At 42.6% G+C, this 26,989-nt stretch overlaps 1 protein-coding gene across 5 annotated transcripts in view; it reads left to right on the forward strand.

Moving 5' to 3' along the window:
• The window catches only part of lpar1 (lysophosphatidic acid receptor 1), an 80,337-nt gene that overhangs the window by 12,725 nt on the left and 40,623 nt on the right, over nt 1–26,989 (forward strand). For 2 of the 5 annotated variants that reach the window (XM_042332602.1, XM_042332598.1), the window contains one exon: nt 20,976–21,723. In XM_042332602.1, coding sequence (XP_042188536.1) covers nt 20,985–21,723 — 739 coding nt within the window. In that variant the 5' untranslated portion in view covers nt 20,976–20,984. Of the gene's footprint in view, nt 1–1,670; nt 1,737–6,578; nt 6,904–19,888; nt 19,932–20,975; nt 21,724–26,989 lie in introns of those variants that run through there. The other 3 variants (XM_007906531.1, XM_007906530.2, XM_007906532.2) reach the window with 3 other exon arrangements.

Raw genomic sequence — 26,989 nt, forward strand, 5'->3', positions numbered from 1 at the left:
GCTCTGCCTCCCCCCTCCCTTATCTCCTTCAAGACCCATCTCAAGACCCTCCTCTTCGACCGTACCTTTGGTCACCCTCCTTCCCCACCTGCCCTCCACCCTCCCTGATCTCGACCCTCAGCTCGGGTCTGAAACACTGATTGTCCAGCCCCTTGGGATATCCTCCTGATGTGAAAGGTGCTATGCAAATATAATTTTCTTATTGTTATTGTTAGTTGAGGAACTTGTGACAAGACAGACATAGTTTTATGATTATCAGCAAAATATTCGAGGGAGAGTTTAAAAGGAATTTCTTTGCTTGAACGGTTGTCAGTGTGTCAGGCTGAATCAGTAATATTGAAAAAGGAATTACTGTATATGCACATTCAAGCAGTAAAAATATTAAGAGATATGGAAAAGAGTGGAATGTAATAAAGGGTGAAAAAAAGTAGATTTGTTCTGCTCTTGCCACAACTCTGGTGAGATCCCTTAATTGAGCATAAGATAATCAGCTGATAGTAGCTTGAATCATCAAGAATCTAATAGAGTATTGCGCTTTAAGACATACATTAGTGCTTTCAGCCCATGTTCAAAGATGCCACACCATCTATCTGAGGCAGCTATCAGCATTGAATACATATCAGAATTGTCAAAGGTGAGATTGGACTCGACACTTGCCCAAAGCCAGCCTGTAATTCTAATATCAATTTGCCATTTCACGTCCTCCCAAAATCAGTGTAAGGTAGATTGAGTTCTGGGTTGGTTTCCATACCAAGTCCATTTTGGGAACAGCAGAATGTAAAATGCTAGTCTTTGGTTTAGGATCTGTCAAGTCCTCAATTATAATGTGGTACAGTAGTTTTCCATTTCTGCAAGTTTGTGAATTGACCTTAAAGTCAATTAAAGGAACATTTAGAATTTTGTCGATTCAAGTTGTACAGGTCTATTTACTGAGAATGAAGATGTTTAAGAAAGTTTTGACTTTGAAAAGAGTTACCATGTGAATTGAAGGTAGAAAAAGTTGCTGGAATAAACCTCTGGGAATGTTGTACAATATTTGGATTGTGAAAATAACTTCTCAATCCAAGGAATAAATTGATGTGTACCAAGCTAATACCAGTGGTTCATTTTGAATGGAGCATGGCTTTTCATTAGTACATGTACATCTTTTCATAATTTGGGGTAATCCCAGTAATTGTGGGATCATGCCAGTCACTATTGTATGTAGAAGTGGGTAGTGCAGTTTTCATTCCCTGAATTATTTTTGTAATATTCTTAGATTAGCTCAATTGGTAAAGCACTGAGCAGTGTTAAAGTGGATCACACAAACAAAGAGGGTCCCAAGTTCAAGTGGGCCAGTAGTTATAATAATAATAATCTTTGCATTTGGTATCCCCTTATCACATCTTCAAGATATCTCAAAGCACTTCACAGAATGTACGGTAAAGCAAATTTATTTTGTGGGTGAAACGTGGCAGTCAATTGCACATAGCAGTATCCCACAAACAGTCATGGATTGAGTGACCAATTTTATTATTTTTTTTTGAAGGAATTATTACCACCGGAAAAGTGATCCGCCAATCTATTAACAACCAGGTTCCTGCTTACTGCTTGATAAACAGAAGGTTGTGGAATAAGGAAACTTGCCCTGCCGGGAATTAAACCCAAGTGCCTCACTTGGGAGGTGAGTGCTCTAACCACTGAGCTTCTGGACTCCACGCTACAGGACTCCTCCTACTTTCTAGTTCACTGAAAAAGTATGTTTCATTTTTAAAAAATTGGTTCCTGAAACAATAATGCAATTTAAATGCCAGTTTTTCTACTTTTTTGCTCTTTCTCGTCTCTGTGTCCTGAAGGCACTTGGATTCCTTTCATCTTTCTGAAGCGTGCAACTCCATGGATGCACGACTCCCACTGAAACTTTGCTCTCTTAAGTGACAATATGTGAAACCTGACTGAGAGTGTTAGGTTTTTCAATCCCTGTCCTACTCTTGCCCAGTGCATGCCCTACATTCACAATTTTGCAAAATTGTCCCTCAATGGGGATCAGGAAGGGAAACTGGCTTGTTTTCTTCCCTCTAGCCTAGGATTGTTGAGACCAATTGCATTCCTTGACTGATAAGAATGCTGTTTACTATGTTGTCTTTTACCGACTGCAACTTCAAGGATGTTTGTTGTACAGTGTACGTCAGTGTACACAATAATTCAGTGTACTGGAGTTTACATTCAGAGGTGCGTGAGGAAGAATTTTTCTTGAAGCCAATCTTTTGCAGGAGAAACTGTTTGCCATTTTCATCTGCAACTGCAAGTAGCTCTTTCTATTTGGCTCTTTGGCTCGTATCCGTATGTCTGAAAGGTAGTGTGAGCTGTGTGCCACTGTTGTCCATTCTGTCTGCTGGCATACATCTTTCACCGACTGAGATTTCCAGGATGGAACTTGGCACATTCCCTCTGTATTTCTTCACATCCTGACCTCTGTTCATTTATTAGGGTGTAGATTGGCGGAGTGTGGTGGTAACAGTTTCTGAAGTAACCTTGTGAAACTGTTTCTCACAGCAGATGTTCTAGAAGTAACTGTTTTTGCAACTTGTTACACCGAAGGCCTGATTTCTTCATGAACTAAAGACACTAAAAGTTACATTTTGAACAGCAGGTTGTTTTGAGATTGTATGCATTTATACAAAAAGTCGTGATACCATTACAGTGTCTAATAAGTCTTAAAATAAATTAGGATTTTTTTTGGATAATAGGGAAACGGCAAAATAAGACTCTTTTAGTCAATCTGCATCAAAAAGCTGGGCAACGGATTTTCACCTAATGATCGCTGGTGAGTCATATTCACCTTCAATAACGCAGCTATACTTGATGTTTGCTTTGCACCAGTTTGTTTCGCACCAATCTTTTGGCTTCAGTTGATATTTTGAATGTAAGGATTATTGTTAAGGACATCTTCAAATTTTTTCAACCCTTAACTCAATTTAAAACCTGAGCCCAGTGAGGTTTTCGGCAGTTGTAGCATTTAAATAATGTTTGCTGAGAGCTACATAAGACCTCAAAAGATAAGAATCCTTACACTTGATATAACGCCTTTCACATTGTGAGGACATCTCAAAGTGCTTCTCAGGATGTACTATAAAGTGTAGTGACTGTGTGTTTTATACGCAAGCATGGCAGCCAATATGCGTACAATAATGTTCCACAAAAAGGTATGAATTGCCAAATTGAGAATGACAGGGACAAGACAATAATAATCCTTGCATTTGATAGGGTGCCTTGTCACATTGTTGAGCCATCTCAAATTACTTCATAGGAAATTGTGTAGTGACTGTGTGTTTTATGGGCAAAATGTGCTGTGTAACAAGATTATTTTTTTCCTTTTATAATATATTATATTCAAGTTTCACAGCTACTATTTAGATTTAACGGTACTCCTTTGTGCCAAATGGTAAAGTGTTTGTTTTTTAAGTGGTCACATTAAGGACCCTGGAGAGACTTGTATTTTGTCACTCTGCTGGTTGAACTGATGGGTTAGAATGACAACCTTTTACATGCGCAAAATGCTGTTTCATTTGGTGAGTGTGATTAACATCACCTTTCTCTGAATATTCACTCGCATCCTTTTGGTTTATTAGAGAGAGGTTGCCAAAGGCGACTCTTTCCATTTCCTTGAAGTAGAAACGAGACTTATGCTCTAAACACTCTGAGACACTACCCTGCGTGGAGGGCGCAATATAAGTGCAAGTTGTTGTTGTTGTGTTGTGTAAGGAACCATTATCGTTAGTGGTAGATCCTGTTCGATTGTTGTGATGTTAAGTGGTTGCATCTAATAATAATTCTTGCATTTGATATAGCGCTTTTCACATCTTCTAGACATCTTAAAGCGCTTCACAGACTATACTGTAAAGTGAATTGACTGTATATTTATGGGCGAACGCGGCAGCCAATTGCGCACAGCAGTGTCCCACGAACAGTCATGGATTGAAATGGCCAATTTTTTTTTTTTTTTTTGAGGGATTATTATCAGGCGTGTGGAGTAAGGAAACTTGCCCAAGGATTCACCCTGCCGGGAATTGAAGCCAGGTCTCTCACTTGCAAAGCGAGTGGTCTAACCACTGAGCTACAGGACTCCGCAGAAGTAATCTATTCTGCATCTCATGAGCAACATTTTTTGTTTAATCCTGAAGTAGGTGGTAAGTAGTTAATCTCGGATTGTGAGTTTACCTGTGGAGACCTAGTAGGTCTGAAATCTTGCAAGCACTGACTTCTGAATATTTTTGGGGGTCAGCTAGGTGTCTGACACTTGCAGAAACCCATCACCGTGCCTAAGAGTATCCAAACCAAGCTGAGATTTCCATGCATCCCACCTACACATGGAGATCCCAGAGAGAGATTGTTGGAATAGAATGCGCACTCCCTCCCTGGAGGATGCATCCTACTTTCCTAATTCTGGAAAGTATTAGGCGCAGGTTGGCAAGGGCCAAGGCCGCGGGTGTGCGTTGGGGTACTGCTGGAATCTAACCAGCTAACCTTCTGACTAATTGAGTTCCTTAGTGAAATAAGCAGGGGAAGATCTAGCTGGAAATCCACATTGAGTGCGTCATGTAAAGATGCCGAAATTCAGAACAGATGTGAAGCATGGGTGAAATTAAGATTGTTTTAACCTGATATGATCAAGGGAATTCCTTCTGGGGTGCAGAACGAGAATGTGCCGCTAAACCTACTTAGTACTGGCCCACAGACAGGAACGTTTAAGCAACAGATCAGTGGTGGTTAGACTGAGGCTGGTCTGTGGAACCAGTAACATGTGTTCATGCTCACTTTATTGTACTTCCACAGGCAGTGTGTGCAAAGCTCTCCTCAACCCCCATGAGAAGGAAATATAAATCCGTTCCTAACTGCTTGAAGAGTTGCATGACTTCAGCAGTATAAAAAGCACATGATTTTTTGGCGGTACATTCCACCTGATGATCACTTGCAGCTGTGTCCATGTTCAAACTCACACTGATGCAGCGTGAGTGTCGTTTTCCTTCCTGCTGCCTGCGACATTTACCTGGTAAAGAGACGATGCCTTCCTTGCTTTATTCCACACATTGATTCTTCTAAGTGCTGTGCTGGTGTTATTAACGATGGGTCGAGCTGGTGTTTGCTGCTGCCTTTGATCTGCATTAAGTTTCAGCCCTTTAGCCAGACCCCACAGAGAAGCAAATGGAGACAGGTCTCCTCTATTGCTGATTCCAGACTCTGTAGCACTGGAGCTTTTCTTTGCTCCCAAGGGTCAGATTGTGACAAAAGCCTCATTACTTTGTCTCCAAACTACAGTTGCTACACTACACAGGAAATCCCGTGAAGCACTTCGAGAGATTCCAAAGACGTGATAAGGTGCTATAACAAATGCAACGATTATTATTAGCTCTACTCCCAGCAGCATACAACTAAGGGAAGTTGCGTATCACTGTTGTGGGTTTTGTAGGTGAATGTAGCTGACTATAAAATATATAATAATATTCCTTGCATTTGATATAGCACCTTATCATCTCTTTGAGACATCTCAAAATGCTTCACAGAATATACTGTACTGAATTGATTGCATATTTTGTGGGCAAAATGCAGCAGCCAATTGCGCACAGCAGTGTCCCACAAACAGTCATGGATTGAGTGACCAATTTATTATCATTTTTTTNGAAGGAATTATTACCCCCAGAAAAGCGATCCCCAATCGACTGACAAGCGGGTTCCTACTTACTGCTAGGTAAACAGAGGCATGTGGAGTAAGGAAACTTGCCCATAAATTCGCCCTGGGCAGGAATTGAGCCCAGGTCTCTCGCTTGCAAGGTGAGTGCTCTAACCACTGAGTGACAGGACTCCACAAAATGAAGCGCTTTGGGATGTGCTCCTGATCTGAAAGGCACTATACCAAATGTAAGGATGTTTATTATATCAAATTTGTCTCAAGTTAATGTAGATTCGTGTTCGCTCAGATCATTGCCTTGCAAGAGTAGCAGAGGGTCAGCTTTTGGATGCAAGCAAACTTAATGCTCTGTCTCTCAATTTCACTCCCATCTATCGGACTAAGGGCAAATTGGCCAGGTCATTGTAGACTCCTATGTATTCTTCACCTTGACGAGCAACATTTACAAAACTAATTGTTAAAAAGCCCCACTCTGTGAAAAAGATGTGATCTTAGCTTGGTATTTACTATTTCGTGCCCCCCCCTTCCCCCCACAATGTTTGATAGTGTGAACTCCATAACCTGCTGAAGCATTGCACTATAGCAGATGCTTTTTTTCCACTGGAGTCTAGTGACCTTTGTCTGTCTTCTGGCCCTCAGCCTTATTTATGAGTCTTGCTGTGTTTTCAGACCAGCGCCTAATGGTGCAGCATTGCTGTCGGTCAGTAGCATGCCTGACCTTGGAACTATTAGTACAGAAAAAGAGAGTGGGAGGGAAAGGGGGAGGAGAAGAAGTAAAACTGCACTTGGCAGCTGCAGTAATAGTTTTTGAGATAAAAATATGCTTAGGAATTGATGAAATAGCTGGAATATTTCAGCTGCTACACAAGGTCAGCTGTTAGCATCCAGAACCAATGCCTTTTATGCTGCATCAGATGTCTTACACCCTTTTGGTTTTAAAGTAAAACAAAACCCTGCCATCAGGTTGAATAATGAGGAATAATGGGGCAATTAAGGATTTTCTTATATAAAATGCAATATAGTTAAAATGTTAATGTAGTAAACTGGAGGGTAATAAACTGTGACAACCCTCCCCTCGCAAACGAAAGATAACACCATAGAAGGGATGGGTAGCGCTTGATTTATCAGCAGCATTGGTTGGTATGTGGTTGAGAAAAATAGTGTATTAGTGTGTTATAGTGGGATGAAGAGGATGGGATGGGGGAAGAAAGATGACCGAAAATACAGTCAAAGAGGTAAGTCTTGAAGTGGGCTTTGAAAATGGGGAGAGAGGGGCGAGTCGGAGGGACTCTGCGATAGTACTATAGAGTGGGGCAAGAATGTCCGGGGACATGAAACAACATGCCAAATGATGCTGTCTTGAGTCTCTCGGCCAACTTACAATCCACTTCATGCCAAACTGTTAAGATTCTGTCTGCTTACAGATTCTCTCATCGGCATTGTGTTAAATAGTTAATAATAACAACAACTTGCACTTATATAGCGCCCTCCACACCAGCGGTGTCTCAGAGCGCTTAACAGTGGTGGAGCCCAAGGCCGAGCCTGGGGGAGGGGAAGGTGATGGTAGGATCGGTCAAAAATGAAGGTCTTCAGATGCGACCTGAAGATGGGGAAGGAGGGGGCGAGGTGATGAGGTTGAGGGAGGGAGTTCCTAAGTTTCGGGGTAGTGGCTGAAGGCACAGCCGCCAATGGTGGAGCGGAGGATTCGGGGTACACGGAGGAGGCCGGACCCAGTAGAGTGGAGGCAGTGGGTACTGCTGTGGGGAGAGAGGAGGTTAGAGAGTTAGAGGCGTATCAAGGAATGGAGGGATTTAAACACTAGAGTGAGGATCTGGAAGTCGATCTGCTCTGTGACAGCGAGCCAGTGGAGTTTGGCAAGGACTGGAGTAATCGGTAATTTAATATATAATTTATAAAGGTTTGCACTGCTGTGTATTTTGTTTAACATTGACTCTCCCATCAGCCTGTGTCACACAAGGTTGATGATCTGCGTAATTGGAAATGACATGCTGCGTTTGGTGGCCCAAAATAAATATCCTCTGTAGGTGCTCGTATGTTACAGACCACAATCAGGGCATGTGGTTGGCAGCCTTGCTGGATTTGATCTCCGGAGGCTGAAACAAGTTGCATTTGAAGGGAGCTTGTCCCAGTGTCCTGGCCAACAACCCCCCTCCCTACCCCGGTAGAATTGGTCATTCACTTCATTGCTGTTGGTTGGATGTTTCTGTACACAAGTTGGCTGCTGTGTTTGCTTACAAAATACATGGGCACTGCATTTTACAGTAAATCCCTTGAAGCGCTTTAAGAGATCCTTCTGGCATAAACGATGCTGTACCAAATGCAAGTAGGATTAGTAGTATTGTTCAAGCCAATATTCTTTTTTTTCTATAGAAAAAAATATTTGGCAGACTGCTAACCAGTTAGCATGAAACACACCTCATATAAAGGCAGTAGCTGTTGCTCCTGCATTGACTGGTGCAGCTTCTACCGCATGCCGTACTGTGCTAGACTATCTCACAGTTATGGTTCAGGCTGAGGCATGGAGAGTACCTGTGAGTTTGTGCCCTTGCAATGATTGCAATCGTGGGGGTGGCGAAGAGATGAACTATAGATATCACTGTACACAGCCATTGTTCTTTGTTATGCGCACATAGCTTTTTAAAAGGATAAGACTGTTGCATCACTCTTATGCAATACAACATCTGCGATCCTGTAAGCACAATACTTATAATATCTCAGCCCTCAGTCATACTGGAAGTGAATTTTCCAGATGGAATGAGGCAGATGAATGCAGGAAAAGAGGGTGGAGATTGATTGTTTGTGCAGAACATTGTACTGTGGCACTGTGAGGCAATAGCAACGCTTGTTTTCCTGCCGATAACATCAAAATGTCTCCAAGCGCTTCACAGGCAATTACTGATAAGCGTAATGATTTGTGTGTAGGTAGATGAGAGTAGCGGCCAATTATAGTGTTTCACTGCTAGCATCAAACAGTGCAGCTGCTTTTCAATAAAATATCTGTACAATACAGACCATGCTATCTGAGAGACGTCTGAGAACTGTAGATAGTGGTGCTATCTGGGTGCCATCAAAACTGTTACCTGAATGTCTCATTTGTACGTTTGTCATATTTTTGCACTGATGGCGAGTCTCTGGAGGCCTTCCTGTCTGCTGAGTCGACCAATAACGTACAACGAACAATCTCGCTGGTTCTGGCAAGACCCAACTCAGATCAGCTATTCACGTTGGAGTGATATTATTTCTTCATTCGAAGAAAAGCCATCTCTCTTGAGGTGACCAGTTGATCGCAGGCTTCCCCAATTCATTAACAAGTCTCAAGGCCTTTGGAAAAACATTCCAAAAGAAGGTTAAAAAGTCCCAGAGTTCTAAAATGTGGCACACTTATGGTCTGTATTCCTGGTCTATGGACTGCTAGAAGAGGAAGAGGTTTCAATAATCTTGTGGAGGAGAAGCAAATGCATCGTGGAATTGCTCTTTCTCCATGCCGTTTTGCTAAACCACGGGTTTCACTGTTGTTAAACATAAGAGCCCCAAAATTTCACTGAATCAGAACCTGTGAGACCATTTGTCTTTAAACTTAAGATTGTGTAGAATTGTAAGACAATTCTGAAACTTAGTCCTAATTTGGATCCTGTTTTCCCACCGTGGTTAATTTTCCACAATCCTGCACCACCTTTTTCAGCGAAAATGGTCATCCAGGTTAAGATGAGATGGAATTTCAGGCCGAAGATTAAACCAGATGTGTTGAGATATTTTCCCCAAATGGCTTAACAATCCAAAAGGCCAAGCAGGACAAACAGGAGGAGGTCAAAGGTAATTTGCTGGGTTGGTCTGTCTGTTATTTTTCTTTTCAGTGGTTTCGGTTTACCATATAATTTTTTTAAAAAAGTGCTGCAGGATAGGAGGAGTGGTGAGAACAAAGAAAGCTCAGCTCTTGAGAGGGCGAAGTGGCATCTGGAAGGAGTTTCTCAGTCACTCAGTGAGCTGGGGAACCCACCTTGTAAAGCAGGGCTGACGTTATGCATCCATGGTGGTCTCTGGAATGCGACGGATATTATCATGCTGCATGGCATGTGAAAATATCCAAAGTACAAAGGAGTTTTTCAGAGTGAAAGGAAACTTTAGGAGGATAGGATCTGTTGAAGATGACATCTGTTTAGTCGAAGAGCTCATGTGACTACTCTTTAGTCCCAGCTTGTAAGTTTCTGCTACAAGGTCCAGAACTAAGTATTGTGGCTCTTTCTGCTTGCTGAAAGGTTGTGCCTTCTGTTTTGGTAATTTAATATGTTGTAGATTGTTTGAAACAACTAATTGAATTGAAATGGTGTATTTCGGTGTGTTAGCAACAAGGGGTAAATGTCAGATTTTTCTGATTTTTTTTTCTTTTCTTTCATGTATATAATCCATATAATTAGCCCGAAGGTGAGTAAATCTCAGCATTCAATGATGTTTTCTCACCTGTTGTCACCTTCTCTCTCTCTCTCTCTCTTTCTTCTGCTCCAAACCATTGGTAGTTTCTTAAGGGGGTGGGGGGAATTTACATTGTTTCAGAGTTTTTTTTTCGGTTGGGGGAAGACAGTTCACTAACACACATGCTACACAGAAACCCATCACTATATTTAAAAGTATCCAAGCCAAATTACTGAGTTCCACATATCCATGGAAATTTACGCAGCATTGTGTCGCGATATATGAATGATAATAATAATAATCCTTGCATTTGATATAGTACCTTATCACATCTTCGAGACATCTCAAAGCGCTTCACAGAATATACTGTAAAGTGAATTGACTGTATTTTGTGGGCGAAGTACATCACCAGCTCTGCTCCAAGAAGACCCTACTTATCTTTATCTCCCCCTCTCCCTCCAAAGGATAGTCACAACTTGGTCATTTGACATCTGACAATTGCAAGTTTGAGCCCTCTCTTGGTAGATAGTGGTACCGTAACTGATTGGGAGCTTTGATGTAACCTCATTAATTACCAAGGATGTAAGTAACCTTAATCAATAGGCTTGTTTCTAAATGTTAATTCTAGTTGGCCAATTATTCCTTACCTTACAGTTTTTTTAAAACCTGGCTTAAAAACAATACAAGCCTCTTGGTAAGCAGCACAGCTCAGCCTGAAATGCATGAGAGCACCACACTCCTGCCCACAGCTCAGACACACCCCTACCCCTTGAGGGATGGCTCTATCAGTTGGAGGTACAGATCTTCAACAGCAGCTCTGTGTTCGCCCACATTTGCTACGCATTACAGTAAATCCTGTGAAGCACTTTTAAACATCCTCCTGACGTGAAAGCCTTTTTACCAGATGTATGTTTTTTTAAAAAAATTCAGTGATTCACCAAAGTTTCTTTCAATGTTTAAGATGATCCATTCCTCTTGCATACTGTTGGCCGTTCCAGTGTAATGTTAAACTCATCAGTTACGCATCCCCAACTGTGCTATGTTGGAGATCTGTAGGTATTCATCCATAACTGTTTGTAAATGCACTCAAATCGCAGCTCCAGAATTCTTTTATGTTTTCATGTCAATTTTGCCAAATTGTCTTGTTAACAGTCTTCAATGTTTTTCTTTTGTGGTTTATTTTCCTCCTTCCTCTATTAATTTCAGTGAATTTCCTTAGGCAGTTTTGCATAAGCACCATGAGAACATTTTTATTTTGACTGGCTTTTTTTAAAAAGAAAAATTAAGAAAAATTCTCTCCAGAAGCCTCATCTAATCCAAAACTGTTCTGCTGAAGTTCTCTCAAGTACAGACTTGCCCTCATCTCTTTCAGTTCTAGGTTTGAAATGTGTCGTGATCTTACCCTTAAGACCGTTGTCCTCAAATTTATGATTATTCAGAATTTTGGAAAGGCCCAAATTTGGAAGCTGATCATTTTAAGAATAAATTTCACAAATACAATAAACTCCTAATAACTGGGCCCTGGCTTGGCTTGTCACGACAACTCAAGTCATCATGCTGTCAATATTCCCAACTGCATTTATTTATGTACTTATACATATGCCTAACTCACCACTTTGGTTAACTCGTCAGTAAGCCTTTTTCCCATGGAGTGACGAGTTATCAGGCGCTTATTATGTTCTAAAATTCTGCACAAAATTTTCAAATTGACCCTGTGAAATTTTGGTCCCCTGCTCAATCTCCCCTTTTTTTATCCCACCATTGATGGCTGAATCTTCGGTGGTGGAGGGGGATGGTCATCACCAGTCTAGCAGCAGGTTAATACAGACTGGTAGGGTAAACATTGAAATCTAAGTCTTGAGCCTCAATTGGTCTCAATTCCCCAGAGGTTAGAGAGAGGCATGTTAGTTTTGCTGCTCATGATCACTCTCTGGAGATCCTTGCTGCAAGAAAAGAAATGTTTGAGGAATGTTTGAGGCTCTTGTACTCCGCAGTTCGGTTATACACTACATAGTCACTATACTTTATAGCGAAACCTGTGAAGTACTATGTGACATCCTCCTGAGTGAAAGGCAACAAAACAATCCTTGTATTTGCATCACACTTAAGAAAACACACCTCTTTTCGACCATGCCTTCAATCACCTTTTCTCCCCTCTGCCCCTGGGAGGCCAATCTCCCAGTCAGCTGTGTGACATGCTTCGAGATGTCCTTCAGACACAAAAAGCACTATAGAGGAAGGAATGTAAATTATTGTTGTCTTAATTAGTTTGGAAATACTTTTGTACTTTGCTTGTCATTGTTAAAGCTCTCTCTAATGCTAACAACAAATTGTATTCATGTAACCCAACAATATGCCTTAAATCCCATCTCAGAAAAGCATTACCTGGTACGGCAGTGTGACATTTCATTGCCAGCACAGGATGTCTTTATGTCCTCTTTGAGCAGGGTTTCCAAGGTAATATAATTTAGTGTTTTGAGTTCAGGCCAATTTTATGCTGTAGATGCTTTGCCTACCAAGCAATAGATTAAGACTGACATAGAGAGACGTTCGTCCCATCCATGCACCCTGATCCATCCATTAACCAGTTTGCCAACCGGCGCCTAATATTTTCCAGAATTAGGTAAGCAGGATGCACCCCTCCAGAGAGAGAGTGCCTATTCCATTCCAACAATCTATCTCTGGGATTTCCATGTGTAGGTGAGATGCTTGGTTACTCTTAAGCATAGTGATGGTTTCCACATGTGTCAGACACCCAGCTGATCAAAAAAACAAAGCAAACTTATAAACTTGTTAGGTTAGTATCATGCTTTCCAGGCATCTTTATAGTGCTGGCCTTGCTTCCAATTAACCCTTTCATGGCTGCAGACAAGTATGATGTGATGAATCGATAATATGGGTTTCCACAGGAACAATATGGGCATGTACAATTTGGCTTGAGAATTCAGATTACAAGTGCCTCAAAAGTATTCTATTTAACAAAAGTTACTCCTGATTTTCTAAGGAAATGTGTATTAATTTATAATGCACAAACAATGTTGTTTATTCTTTCATCATCCTCCTCCAATAGACAACAGTGATGAGTAAGGGGCGCAGGCAATACAGTAAAGTATATTGAGTGGATTCGGACTGAAGTGAGAGAGCAATGGGTATTTGACTTTTATTTGTTTCTTGCTCTACCTCAACCATTGGGGTTTCCTTGTTGTTGGCTTTATACAAGTGTGTAACTAGCAGTTGTGCGGTTGAAGGACTGGCTGTCATCTTGTGTCATATTGGTCCATTTGAATCTGTGGAGTTGCTGTTATCAAAATGCTTTCTGGAATTGCGCAATGCTGCTGGTGACGGCATTGACTATAAGTGTTTTGGAAGGTAGTGGAGATAAGTCTAACTTTGACACTAGCTCCACACTAAAGGAACGTAGGTTATTAGGAACAGAAAGCCATTTGACCTATTGAACCCACTCCACCACAGACCATTCCTTTGAATCCACCTATGACAAACATTCCCAATTCCAACCTCTCTACTTTCTCGCTATATCCATTCATCATTTTACACCCCAAGTAGGTATCCATCTCTTGTAGATCGTAAAGCTTTTAGAGTATTTATATTAATTATGATCCTTGCAGGGCGAAACCTTGGGCAAGTTTCCTTACTCCACACAGAGCCTAATAATAATCCCTCCAAAACCAAAAAACAATAATAAATTGGTCATTTTCAATCCATATGACTGTTTGTGGGACATTGCTGTGCGCAATTGGCTGCCGCGTTCGCCCACAAATATACAGTCAATTCACTTTACAGTGTGTTCTGTGAAGCGCTTTGGGACGTCCTCCCAACGTAAAAAGCGCTATATCAAATGCAAGGATTATTATTATTATTCTGTGAAGCGCTTTGAGATGTCGAGAAGACATGAAAAGCACTATATCAAATGCAAGGATTATTATTATTATGCATTGTGCATAGCATAGCACTGCTTAGCAGGATTTTACTGCAAAGTTTCATGACTTATAGATAAATGCAGCAACTAATTTGCACACAGCAATGCAATAATAATAATCCTTGTATTTGATATAGCACCTTATTACGTCTTCGAGACATCTCAAAGCGCTTCACAGAATACACTGGAAAGTGAATTTACTGTGTGTGAAACACGGCAGCCAATTGCACACAGCAGTGTCCCACAAACAGCTGGGAATGTGAATGACCAATTCCATCTGATGGACTGTTTTTCCGCCTGTCGCAGTATTGGCTTCCGTATTCACTGAATTAATGATGTCACCAATGCAGTATTAGTTTACTGGGTGGAGTATTCAGTACTGTAGTTTCATAATCCCGGTCAGAGTTTATTGGAAATAGGAGAAAAGATTTGGGTCTTTTTTCCTTTCAACCACAAAATAATGCAGATGTGTATTCTGTTTTTTTTTAAAAAAAACGTAGGTACTATTATTTTGTGTTGCTCGACTTCATATGCTTCAAATGGTTGTAGCGTATGATCCAATGCAATGTAATGGAAGATGAATAATCTTCTAGTGAAACTGGCCAAAGCCATTAATTACATGCACATCAAAGGCACCACAGACTTCCTCAAGCATTTGCTGTAGTTGTGGCTGAATGGGGCATTGATAGTCAACTCTCTGAGCACTGAATGTTCTTTGCAGCCTTCCAAATGTGCCCCTTTTACATCCTCTAGCACTGGCTGGCAACATTTCATTCTGTAAATTTCCAACTAAGTGCTGTTAAGGGGAAGACACTCCAATATCGCAATGCTGATTCATAGATGGCTTGAAATAAAAATAATATATAATAAACATAATTTATACACGGTGGAAAAAAAGAACTTGACAGAATTTATTTAAACTATTGGTGCAAAAAAAATTAATGCTTTCTTTCTTTAACTTAGGTGGCCCAAATGGGTGGGAGAGGATATTGGTCCTGACTGAGAGTCTCCACCTCCACCTCCTGGAGGGAGGTGTGTGTGGGGGAAGAGGGAGGGAGCTGTGTGTAGCGGAAGGGGGAGGGAGGTGTGTGTGGGGGAGGGAGGTGTGTGTGGGGGAGGGAGGTGTGTGTGGGGGGGAGGGGTGTGTGTGGGGGGGAGGGGTGTGTGTGGGGGGAGGGGTGTGTGTGGGGGGGAGGTGTGTGTGTGGGGGGAGGGGTGTGTGTGTGGGGAAGGGAGGTGTGTGTAGCGGAGGGGAAAGGGAGGTGTGTGGGGAGGAGGGGTGTGTGTGGGTGTGTGTGTGTGGGGGGGGGGAGGGGGGAGGGAGGTTTGTGGGGGGGAGGGAGGTGTGTGTTGTGGATTCCAGGGAAAAATTGCAGCTGAACTTTTCCATTGGCCCAGCCCATCACCACGCTTAACCAAACTGAGAGTTCCATGCTTCCCACCTATACATGTAATGCACACTTTCTCCCTAGAGGGATGCATCCTGCTTACCTAATTCCAGAAGTATTAGGTGCGGGTTGGCAAGAGCCAAGACTTGGGAACCGCAGAGTGTGTGTTGGTTACTGCTGCAGTCTAACCAGCTAAAACCGCATAGCTTGCTATCAATGTCACAGTCCGGCAAGCTTTCCCGCTACTTGTGCAGCTCGCACCACCCTACCCTTTAGGGCTTTGTATTGCAGGGTTAACAGGAGATGAGTGGGATGACTCCGTGGCCTCAGTGACTGGTCTGCCCTTCCAGGTCCTGCCAATGAGTCAGGCTGGTGGTGCTGTCATCAGTAGTGCCCTGGAATATTGCAGAGCACTCTGATCAAATGCCCTGTTTATGCACAAGAAGAATGTACGTGTGAGTTAGGGATGGGAGGAATGCACACTGTCTGCTCAGCTGCGCCCCCAGCCAGGATTGGCATTTTCGGCAGAGGAAGGATGTTTGTCTGAAAGAACATTTAGAATGAAACACATGGTTTAAAATCCCATAACATTGTAAAATTGGGACAAATTGTACTCTTATTTACAAAAAAAAATCTAATCCAGATTCTGGCAGAAATCCATCCATCTGATGGGCATCAATGTATTTTTATCATTGAATTAGATGAATGCAGCTCCAATAAATTTTTCCCATTTCACAGAAGCTGTCATGGTCTTAACAGTGGGTTCCTGATTCCTGGATTTATTTTTAGTCGGGCAAGCATCATAAATCTAGAGATACCATCAGTTACCGAGTTGAAACTGATCGTCCAACAAGAGCCCTTCATTCTTAAGAGTAGAAACTACATTGTCAAGCCACTATACTGTAATATTTGGAGAGCCTTATTAACGGCAACAGTGTAACTGCTGTAGTGCTGTGGGTGGGTTAAAGGAATGCATATCCTGCTATTTTGATATAATAATAATAATCCTTGCATTTGATATTGCGCCTTATGTCGTCAAGACATCTCAAAAGGCTTCATAGAGTTTTTACTGTTTTTACGTTTTTACTGTTTTTACTGTTAAGTGAATTGGCTTTACATATTTGCGAGTGAAATGTAAAATATACAGTATTTATATAAATGATATATTGTTGCCATGAAGAATCTACACAGTTGGTGGAACCATAATTCTTTCTCCCGTTGTTGCGAAGTAGATCTGGCCTTGCGCTTTGCTGCGGTTATAATAATGACAAAACTGCTGTTTCTTGTTAGCTCCAGCGAGGAGCTTTCTTTCAAAGGGAAAATTTCAATATACTCCACTGGTCTAGTTTGCGATATTCCCAAAAGGGGAAGTGCTAAATTAGTCTCCACAGTCAGCCTGAAAATTTCAGATAGGGTCTGGTTTCCAGAAGCTAAAAGTGCAGAACAAAGACGGGAGCAATACCAATGGCCATGGGGAGGTGGCATTTTGCTCTCCAGACACAATTGAGTTTCAGAGGTTCCAATCAATGCTTCCCAGGCTTTCTCTGAATATCGGAATGTGGTAGAAGGCAGAAATTAATTCCTTCTACGTCCTCTGGAAATATTGCAAATCATTCTGCATTGTATTTGGATGGCCAGCTATTTTATAGTGAAAGCTGAAGGGCTGAAAGATGTGGGCAATTCATATGAAATGGTTTCTACTTGGAGAATCATTAGGAAACTTCATGTGTGCATGAGCAGTGGTGGTCCAACGTTTGTGTGGAGTAGATGTAATTGGGCCACACACACATTGTCTTTTATCTGCAAGCCTGAGTCTGCATGGTTAGATAGGTAAGTCCCAGATGGTCTTAATACACTTCATAAAATGAATTGAATTCTGGAGCAACTTCAGCCAGTGTACTGGAGCTCACACAGCACTCCTGTCACCTCTTCTGTGTGACTTAGTGATGGCAATAATAATAATCCTTGCATTTCATATTGAGCTTTTCACGTCTTCTAGATGTCTCAAAGCGCTTCACAGATTATGCTGTAAAGTGAATTGACTGTATATTTGTGGGTGAGCCAATTATGCACAGCAGTGTCCCACAAACAGTTGTGGATTGAAAATGACCAATTTATTATTGTTTTGCTTTTTTGGAGGCATTATTATTCGGCGTGTGGAGTAAGGAAACTGGCCCAAGGTTTCACCCTGCCAGAATATACTGTAAAGTGAATTGACTGTATATTTGTGGACGAAACGCGGCAGCCAATTGCGCACAGCAGTGTCCCAGTCGTGGATTGAAGTGACCAATTTATTATTGGGTTTTTTCTTAAGAGATTATTATCAGGCGTGTGGAGTAAAGAAACTTGCCGAAGTTTTCGCCCTGCCAGCAATCGAACCCAGGTCTCTCACTTTCGAGGCAAGTGCTCTAACCACTGAGCTACAGGACTCCAATGTTGCCGATTTGGAGTGATGATTGACATTCTGAACTGTAGTCTCCAAGCTGACTTTATGTTGCTAACTGACATCAATCTCAACACAGTAATCACTGTTCTGTATACATTGTACACTGGTCACACTACACTTTTGTTGGTGTTGAACTTCAATATTTTGGAAATTTTTTAAGTGTACAGTATGCAATTCCTGGTGGCTCATTTTCAGGTTGCAATATTTTCATAAACCTTCAGGAATCTTACTGGTTTAACATTTTCAGCACTGGCTGCGTTATACGAGGATTTAAGGAATAGGTTTGTCCTGAACTCAAAGAGTAAGATTCCAATTTATCATCAGTTCTCTGAATGCAAGGGGTGCAGTACCATAGTTTAATAGTTCCTGTGCTGCATTCTGACCTCCGCAAAAATTTGTGAAGGTGATTTGCTTGGAATCTGAGCATGAATCATGTGAATTAGAATGGAACTAATAATTTACTGCCTCGACATTCACTCCTTTTCACTCTGAAGAGGCTAGAACTTCCACAGAAAGAAAAACCTTGACGGTTAGCCATTATTGTAGAGTACAGTTGTATATTTAACTGGTGGTCACTTGCAGAGGAGCATTGATGGAGCCTCTCTGTCTGAGAGTGGGTTGCTTTCTTAGGTTACTGGTCAGGAATTCATCCATGCTGCACAGAGTGCTCAATAATCTATAGAAAGGATTGCAAAATCAATTGGGCTTCTCTCCCCCTCCATCCAATAGTGTCCTGGAGACCACCACCTTGAGAAGGTGATTTGCACTAGAGAAATATAAACGGGACAATAAATGCTAAGGGGGCAATTGTACGAGTTCTTTAGTTTACACTCTGCTTGTAAAGGTTTTATTGAATGTCATTCGTTTACCACTGAAATTTCCATTGTTAATATGTTTCTAGTACTCACATGTGTGATGTACCTGTGTCAGAGTTGTTGGGTTAATGACACTGTAAAATACTGCTGTTTGCTGAATAAACAAGGCCCTAGACTAACATTGACAGAAACCACGAGATCTGCTCTTGTTTTTATTAAGCAAACACCATGGCTATTGCTGCACGATTTGGGGATTGATTTTGAATTAGAAATTGGCAATGACTAAAGGTAATAATAACCACCTGGTGTAGCACTAAGACATAGAAGCCAATAGACTGTAGGCTCAATCCAAGGGTTTGTTGAGTTAGTTGATCCTCAGTTAGGGCAGCAGGTGGGACTAAAATTGGCTTTAGTGCTTCTGGGCTAGGAAGGAGAAAATCAGGCAGGGTTGCTGTTTTGGATTGCTTTCCATGTATCTTTGCTGAAGGCCAACTGTGAATGTGATGGCAAGATAATAATAATAATCCTTGCATTTGATATAGTGCCTTATCACATCGTTGAGAGGTCTCAAAGTGCTTAACAGGATGTACTGTAAAGTGGATTGACTGTTTTTTATGGGCAAAACAAGGCAGTCAGGTGTGGACAGCAATATCCCACAAACAGCCATGGAGTGAGTGACCAATGTACCAAAAGATAGGACCGGACTCTGCTATGATGCCTCCTACAGTCCCACAGCCAATATGAACGATCTTTAATTGCTCAGAAAGCATGGTGATTTGTACTAGAAACTAGAGCTGGCACACAAAACTACCCATCGAAAGTCAGCGGCTTCCAGAGAAGAAGAAGAAAAATAATTGGTTAATGTGTGGATATTTTTTCTTTGGAGAATTCATACATTGTTATGTAATAGTTTGTGTACCAAGCTAATGCTGTGTGTGTGTGTGTATATACACCATAGTATTGCTGTGTGTGCGTGTGCGTATACACCATGGGAATACATTTCCCTCTACCAAAGCATGCTTGCATTTTAGGAAATCTAGAATGAAATGGTTTGTTCTCACGAGGTGGCACAGTGGGTTGAATGAGATTACGTAACCAGTACAGATGCCCATTATTGTGTTCAATAACAATGAAGGAAGTGTTTCTAGGGTAGCGGGCCATTAGTTTCCCACAGTTTACATATACTTCAGAACTCTCCATTCTGCCACAAGCGTTTAAGGGAATACAATGTCTTGAGTGGTAACAGGTAAAGGAATCCGTGTACGGCGCTTCATTGTTGTGGTTTTCGGTGTACTTTGCTCTGTAGACCATTGCATAATGCTGAAATCCAGCTGAAGAAGCCTTTGTATTTATTACATAAAGTTGGAGACGTTAGCCAAGTGCTTGGCAACTTGTGTAGTATTGTTCCAGGCATCATCTTGTTGATAAATGACGTTCTGGGTTCATTTATTAAGTGTTATCCTTAAGGGACACTGTTTTTTTTTTGCAAAATTACTTAGGAATTATTATTTTCAGGTTTGTAAAGGATGCAATTATATACTCGATCTTATGTTTTTAAGTCTTATTAAAAACGGGAAACATTCTGTGGTGCTGTGGTTCAGCCTGTGTAATGATGGTTTAGAGTCTGTGTAAATGGCTTTGAGTCTGTTTTCTGTGCAGGTTATTCAAGGATGTGAAGCTGCTCTGACTCCTCAAAAGTACGACCAAGGTCCTTTCTAAATATACCACAAGAAGATACGGAAGTTTAATGCCTTTGTTGTTGTATCTTGGAAATTTGTTCCTTTTTTATCTTGTAAAAAAAACCTTGCATATAAAATTTTTCCTTTTAATATATGAGAGTTTAGAGACAGTCTGTGTCTTTTTTTCAAGAAAAAACTTGGTTTGACTCCAAAAGTTTGAAAACTGAAAGCTGTGTGTGTGTGTGTGTGTGTGTTGGGGGGGGAGGGGAGAGATGGGATTCTGAAACCCACACTGTATTTGTTTAGAAAATGGCAACGTTCCAGTTTTTAACCTTTAGCAACTATCCCTCCTCCACTCCAGCTTTCTGGAACTCTGTCAAAACCACTCCACCTGCTGCTTCTCTCCCTGGTCTCACAACCCTTTTAATAATGATATGCTCGACAATGTGTTTGGTCAACACCCTTAATTTCCCCTTGCCCCGTGAAGTGATTTGAGTCCTTCTTCCTGCGAGAGAGAAGCTGTGCACGGCAATTGCGCGTGCTGTTCCTTTTGAGTCAAAAGGGTCACCGATCCATTGCATTGATCTTTATTTTCTTTCCGTCACTGTTAGGCTTAGAAAATGGACGAGCAGCAGTGCTACTTCAACGAGAGCATCGCCTTTTTTTACAACCGCAGTGGAAAGCCCCTGGCGAAGGAATGGAATCCAATCAGCAAGCTTGTCATGGGACTAGGCATCACTGTTTGCATCTTCATCATGCTCGCCAACCTGCTAGTGATGATCGCCATCTATGTCAACAGGCGCTTCCACTTCCCTATTTATTACCTGATGGCAAACCTAGCGGCCGCTGACTTCTTTGCGGGCTTGGCATATTTTTACCTGATGTTTAACACGGGGCCCAACACACGCAGGCTGACGGTCAGCACGTGGCTGCTCCGCCAGGGTCTGATAGACACCAGCCTCACTGCCTCAGTGGCCAACCTGCTGGCTATCGCCATTGAGCGGCACATAACCGTCTTCCGAATGCAGTTGCACACGAGGATGAGCAACCGGCGAGTTGTGGTGGTCATCGTGGTGATATGGACCGTGGCCATTGTCATGGGGGCCATCCCCAGTGTGGGCTGGAACTGTATCTGCTACATCAACAGCTGCTCCACCATGGCTCCTCTCTACAGCAGCTCCTATTTGATATTTTGGGCCATTTTCAACCTGGTCACCTTCTTGGTCATGGTGATCCTGTACGCGCACATCTTCGTCTACGTACGCCAGAGGACTATGCGGATGTCTCGCCACAGTTCAGGACCTCGCAGGAACAGGGACACGATGATGAGCTTACTGAAGACCGTTGCCATAGTCCTTGGTAAGTAAAGCAGTTGCTGTGTATTATCGTATAGTGTGTGTATGTGTGATACTATTTTCTTTCTGAGATACATGTCTGTTTATCTAAGCTTTCAGGACAAAGTTTCATGCATGACTGGTTAAAGTTGCCAATTGTTCCTGGCAACTCTCCCCATTAAATGTGTGAGAAAAGGTTTGCCCTTTTTAAACAAAACATTAAAGTGTTTGCCTATTTGAGGCTCAGCTTAGCCTTTGCTTTCATTTCAACCCTATCTTTTTCGTCTGGCCATCTTTTTGGGGTTTTGTAACAACCGTAAAAGCTGTAAATAGCTGTAGCTTATTTGCTAAGTTGTACACGACTATCACTGTGATGTCTGCTGTCCTTCAACTTGTTCAATGCAAACATTTTAATGCAATCTCTCAACAAATACATCAGAAATTCCTAGGACTGCACACAGTGTCTCCCTAAACATTGTTTGCAGAATAAAGTGCTATCAGCCATCTGCTTAAGTTAATAGTGAAAGCCAACTCTGTATTTGTCAGATGAGTCATTTAGGGGAAGATTTTACTAATGCCACTTTCAAGCCCAGTCCCTTGTAATAATAAATTGACAAGGGGTTGTGAGACAACTGTGAGCCTACTCTGTAGGTATTCTGCATTCCAGCCAAGAATGGCTTTTTTATTTTGTTCTAGGATAGAAGATACAACTTATTTTTTTTTAAATCAAGTTGAAATATCTCCAGCGTTTCACATTGTCAAGTGTGGTGACTACTTTTGTAGGCAAGCATGGCAGCTATTTGCACTAGCAGGTGCTCATTAGGAGCTATGCAGTGAAATGACCATTTTTTCTGTTGGGCTAATAGTGTCATGGGAGATTTTTAGTGTTTGCCTGAACAGCTAAATGAGGCATTTCTGTCAATGCATTGCTCCCCAGTATTGCCCTGGAGCATCAGCATCGTTAGAAGCGTACAATTTAACAAAATCGGAGGTCATTCATCCCAATGTGACCCTGCTAATGCTGTGAAAATTATTCATTTTGTTCCATTCATTCCCCTGTTTTTTATCCCCTGTTTATACATTTCCTTTTCAAATATTTGTCTTAATTTCTTTTGAAAGCTATTATGTGAGCATGACTCTACAACCTTCTGGCTGAGAAGCACAGAGTACTTACCACAAACTGAGCCAAACTGACGTGCGATGCAGATAAACCAAACCGTCATTTTTAACCTTGTCAAAAAAAAAAGAACCACTGGACACAGACTCATCACAGGAGGGAAGAAGCCATCAATTATTTTCCGCTGAGTGTGTGGAGTATGTTTAATAGACGACCCAGGAGGCTGGCCTCTGTCAGCAAATTCAGGAGGGAATTAGATGCCGATTTGGCAAAATAATTAATTTGAGAGAAAGAGTTTGGTATAGATTTTTTTTTTTAAAAAGTTACTTTAGAACTGGCCAGATGGACTGAAATAGTCTTTTCTGTGGTGAATGTTCAGGATTGTTTTTTTTAAATAGAAGTTGGAGCAGCTCACTAATTTGAACAGCATGCTGCAGGTCACCTCCACGTGTTCACTTTTGGGAGAAAAGGGAAAGTATATAATTTATGAGACTTTTTCTCTCAAGCCCTGGATGCCCTCCATTTTATGTTGTGCAAAATGAAGTGTTTTTGAGCCACAGATACAGCTTGTAGCTGTCATTTTCTAAACTTACTTCATGAATTAAAGTGGGTGGTGTTTTGTGGAAGTGGTGTCATAAAGGGGAGGCCAGGCACAGATTGTTTTATATTAAAATACATTTTCAATAAATAAATATCAGCCAGCAGACATGAGTCATGCTCCAGTGAATTAATGTCTTCAGGAGGGGAGGAGAGAAAATTGGACTGTGTGGGGCGGGCGGGTGGGTGGGTGTTGGTGTGTGAAAGGAAAAGTCTCATTTTGATCGTCCTCCTAGAAGAAAATTCACACAAGCAAGACTTTTCAAACCAAATGGTGAAATCTTGGGAATGTTGCTTTTCCTTATGATTCAGAATATTGGATTTTTTTTTACTGCTCCTGCTGCCTTTTACTTTTGGAATTGATAACTATTGATCAGTCCTGTGAGGGTACAGAACACAATATTTCTTCTAAAGTGTGCGAAATTTGCAAAGAACGAAAGTTTTTTTGTTACCTCTCCTCCGAGTCCAATTTTCTCCCCTCCCTAATTCTCCTCCTGAAAACATAATTTATACTGGTTCATGACTACCATGTCCTCTGGCTGCTATCCAGCAGCTCCTGGCTCAAGTGACCAATCTTCGCATGTGAGTGCTGACTACATGTTTAGCCATGGTGTGGGCTGGGTTGTGACAGTGTAATAACAGCCAGGGATGATCCTGTTCTCACTCAACACTGGCACTTTCTAGCAGGAATCAATGGAATAATAATAATAATAATCCTTGCATTTGATAAAGCGCCTTATCACGTCTTCAAGATGTCTCAATGTACTTTGCAGAAAATACTGTAAAGTGAATTGACTGTATATTTTGTGGGCAAAACGTAGCACCCAATTACACATAGCAGTGTCCCACAAACAGTCATGGATTGAGTGAACAATTTATTATTATTATATTTTGAAGGAATTATTACCCCAGGAAAAGTGATTCAACAATCAACTAACAACTGGGTTCCTATGTACTGCTAGGTAAACAAAGGTGTGTGGAGTAAGGAAAATTGCCCATCATTTTGTCCTGTCGGGAATTGAACCCAGGTCTCTCTTGTGAGGTGAGTGCTCTAACCACTGAGCTACAGGACTCCACAAGTAGGCGAGAATGAGAGCCCAGTGACTTTTGTCTATCTCTTTATACCCCTCCACCCAGCCTAGGGATGCTAACATTATTGTAGGACCCCTCCTACTGCCCGTTGCTGAGATTGACTAATTCAGAGCAGACTAAAAATCAAACGTGGTGGGCACTTTTTAAGTGAGAGCGGCTTAGTTTCACACAAGCCAGTGGTTTTAACGGTCCATCGGTAGATCTGGCTGGACCTTATCAAATCTTATCGCTCCGCCCTGGCCTCCACTAAATCGTTGTTCTACTCCAAGACAATCTTGGAGGCCAAGGACAACCCCAGGCTCCTTTTCTCCATCACTAACCGGCTCTTCCGCCTCCCTCTCACGCCTCGCCCATCCTCACCTCAAATGCCAACTGCGAGACGATGCTGGACTTACTCAAATCCAAAATCGAGGAGATTCGCTCAGCTGCCTCAGCCCTACCGTCTACTACACTCTTCCCATCTCCCCCTCTCAACAACAACAACAACAACAACATTCCATTTATTGAGCGCCTTTCACGTCGGGAGGACGTCCCAAGACGCTGTACAGTTGGGTCAGGACCCGAGCAGGGGGGAAATGGTCAGGGTGAGGGAAGGGAAGGGAGGGAGCGAGGAGGGGGTAGAGAGTCGAGAGGGGAGCTGAAGGCACGGTCAAAGAGAAAGGTCTTGAGACCGGCCTTGAAGGAGGAAAGGGAGAAGGCGGCGAAGGCACTGGGGGGATAGAGTTCCAGAGCCTAGGGGCTGAGAGGCTGAAGGTCCGGCCACCGATAGTAGGGCGGTTGGGGCTGGGGATGTGGAGCAGACCGGAGCCAGAGGAACGGAGGGTACGGGCGGGTAGGTAGGGGGATAGTAGGTCGGAGAGGTAGGAGGGAGCAAGGCCGTGAATGGCCTTGTAGGTGAGGGTGAGGATCTTGAATTCGAAACCTACCCATCCCTCCCTCCACATCTTTGAACCTGTCTCCCACTCCTTTCTCACCACCACTATAACCCACATGCAACCGATCTCCTGCTCCCTTGACCCCATCCCTACCCCTCTCCTTACCTCCCAGCTCCACCTCCTTGCCCCTCTACTCACAGACATCATAAACCTCTCCCTGTCCACTGGTAGTGTTCCACCCACATTAAAAACCGCCGTCATCATTCCTATCCTTTAAAAAAAAACTCCCTGGACCCATCTCTACTCTCAAACTACCACCCTATCTCCAACCTCCCTTTCCTCTCCAAGGTACTGGAACAAGTTGTTGCTTTCTAGCTTCTTTCCTTTCTCTTCTGTCACTCCCTGCATGAGCCCCTCCAATTGGGCTTCCGTGCTGCCCACAGCACAGAAACAGCCCTGGTTAACATGACAAATGACATTCTGTCCATCTAAGACCAGGGCTCCCTCTGCTTCTTCATCCTCCTTGACCTCTCTGCTGCCTTCGACACCTTCGACCACTCTATCCTCATCCACCGACTCTCCTCTCTCCTCAACCTTCATGGCTGTGTCCTTTACTGGTTCAGATCATACCTCTCACACTGCCTCCACTTCATCTCCACAAACGGTTTCTCCTCTACCGCCCGCACAGTCTCGTGCGGAGTTCCTCAGAGCTCAGGCCTTGGTCCCCTCCTCTTCAATATCTATACGCTCCCTCTTGGTGACATCATCCACAGATATGGGGTCAACTCCCACATGTATTTGGATGACACCCAAATGTACCTCTCTGTCTCCAGCCTTGACTCCACGACCACTGCTGTCCTGACGGAATGTCTGTCAGACATCAAGTCCTGGATGAGAGCCAACTTTCTTCAGTTGAATGTGAACAAGACCGAGGCTCTCCTGTTTGGCTCCCGTCAACGCCTCCACACCTCAGGCACTGACAGCATCACCATCCATGGTTGCACACTCCACCTTACTAAGCCAGTCCGCAACCTTGGGGTCTTGTTTGACCCTCAACTATTCTTTCTACCCCACATCTGCGCCATGACCCACTCTGCAACCTCTTAACCCATTACTATCCTGCTCGCTCCCTCTGCTCAGCGGGCTCTGGCCTGCTTCACATCCCCCGTTTCACTTGACGCACTATTGGTGGGTGGGTCTTCTGCCACTCTGCCCCCACCCTCTGGATCTCCATCCCGCAGTCCCTCCACCTCATCCCCTCCCTTGCCTCCTTCAAGTTTCATCTCAAGACCCTCCTCTTCGACCATGCTTTCGATCACCCTGCCTCCTCACCTGCCCTCCACCCTCCCCGATCCTGACCCCCAGCTCGAGTCCGAAACTCTTGTCTGTCCAGCACCTTGAGACATCCTCCCGACGTGAAAGGTGCTATACAAATGTAATTTTGTTGTTGTTGTTGTTATGCAAAAATTAACAGAAAAGTTTCTTTCTGGAATAATTGGAATAATTTCAAACAGTGTGAATATTTGTGTAAATAATCCGCACTGACTCCTTACTGAGATGAAACTGGGTGAAAACGAAGAACATGTAAAGTGGATGTGAAATGAATGCTG

The sequence above is a fragment of the Callorhinchus milii genome, unplaced genomic scaffold (genome assembly GCF_018977255.1).
Source record: "Callorhinchus milii isolate IMCB2004 unplaced genomic scaffold, IMCB_Cmil_1.0 Scaffold1, whole genome shotgun sequence".
Classification (NCBI taxonomy): domain Eukaryota; kingdom Metazoa; phylum Chordata; class Chondrichthyes; order Chimaeriformes; family Callorhinchidae; genus Callorhinchus; species Callorhinchus milii.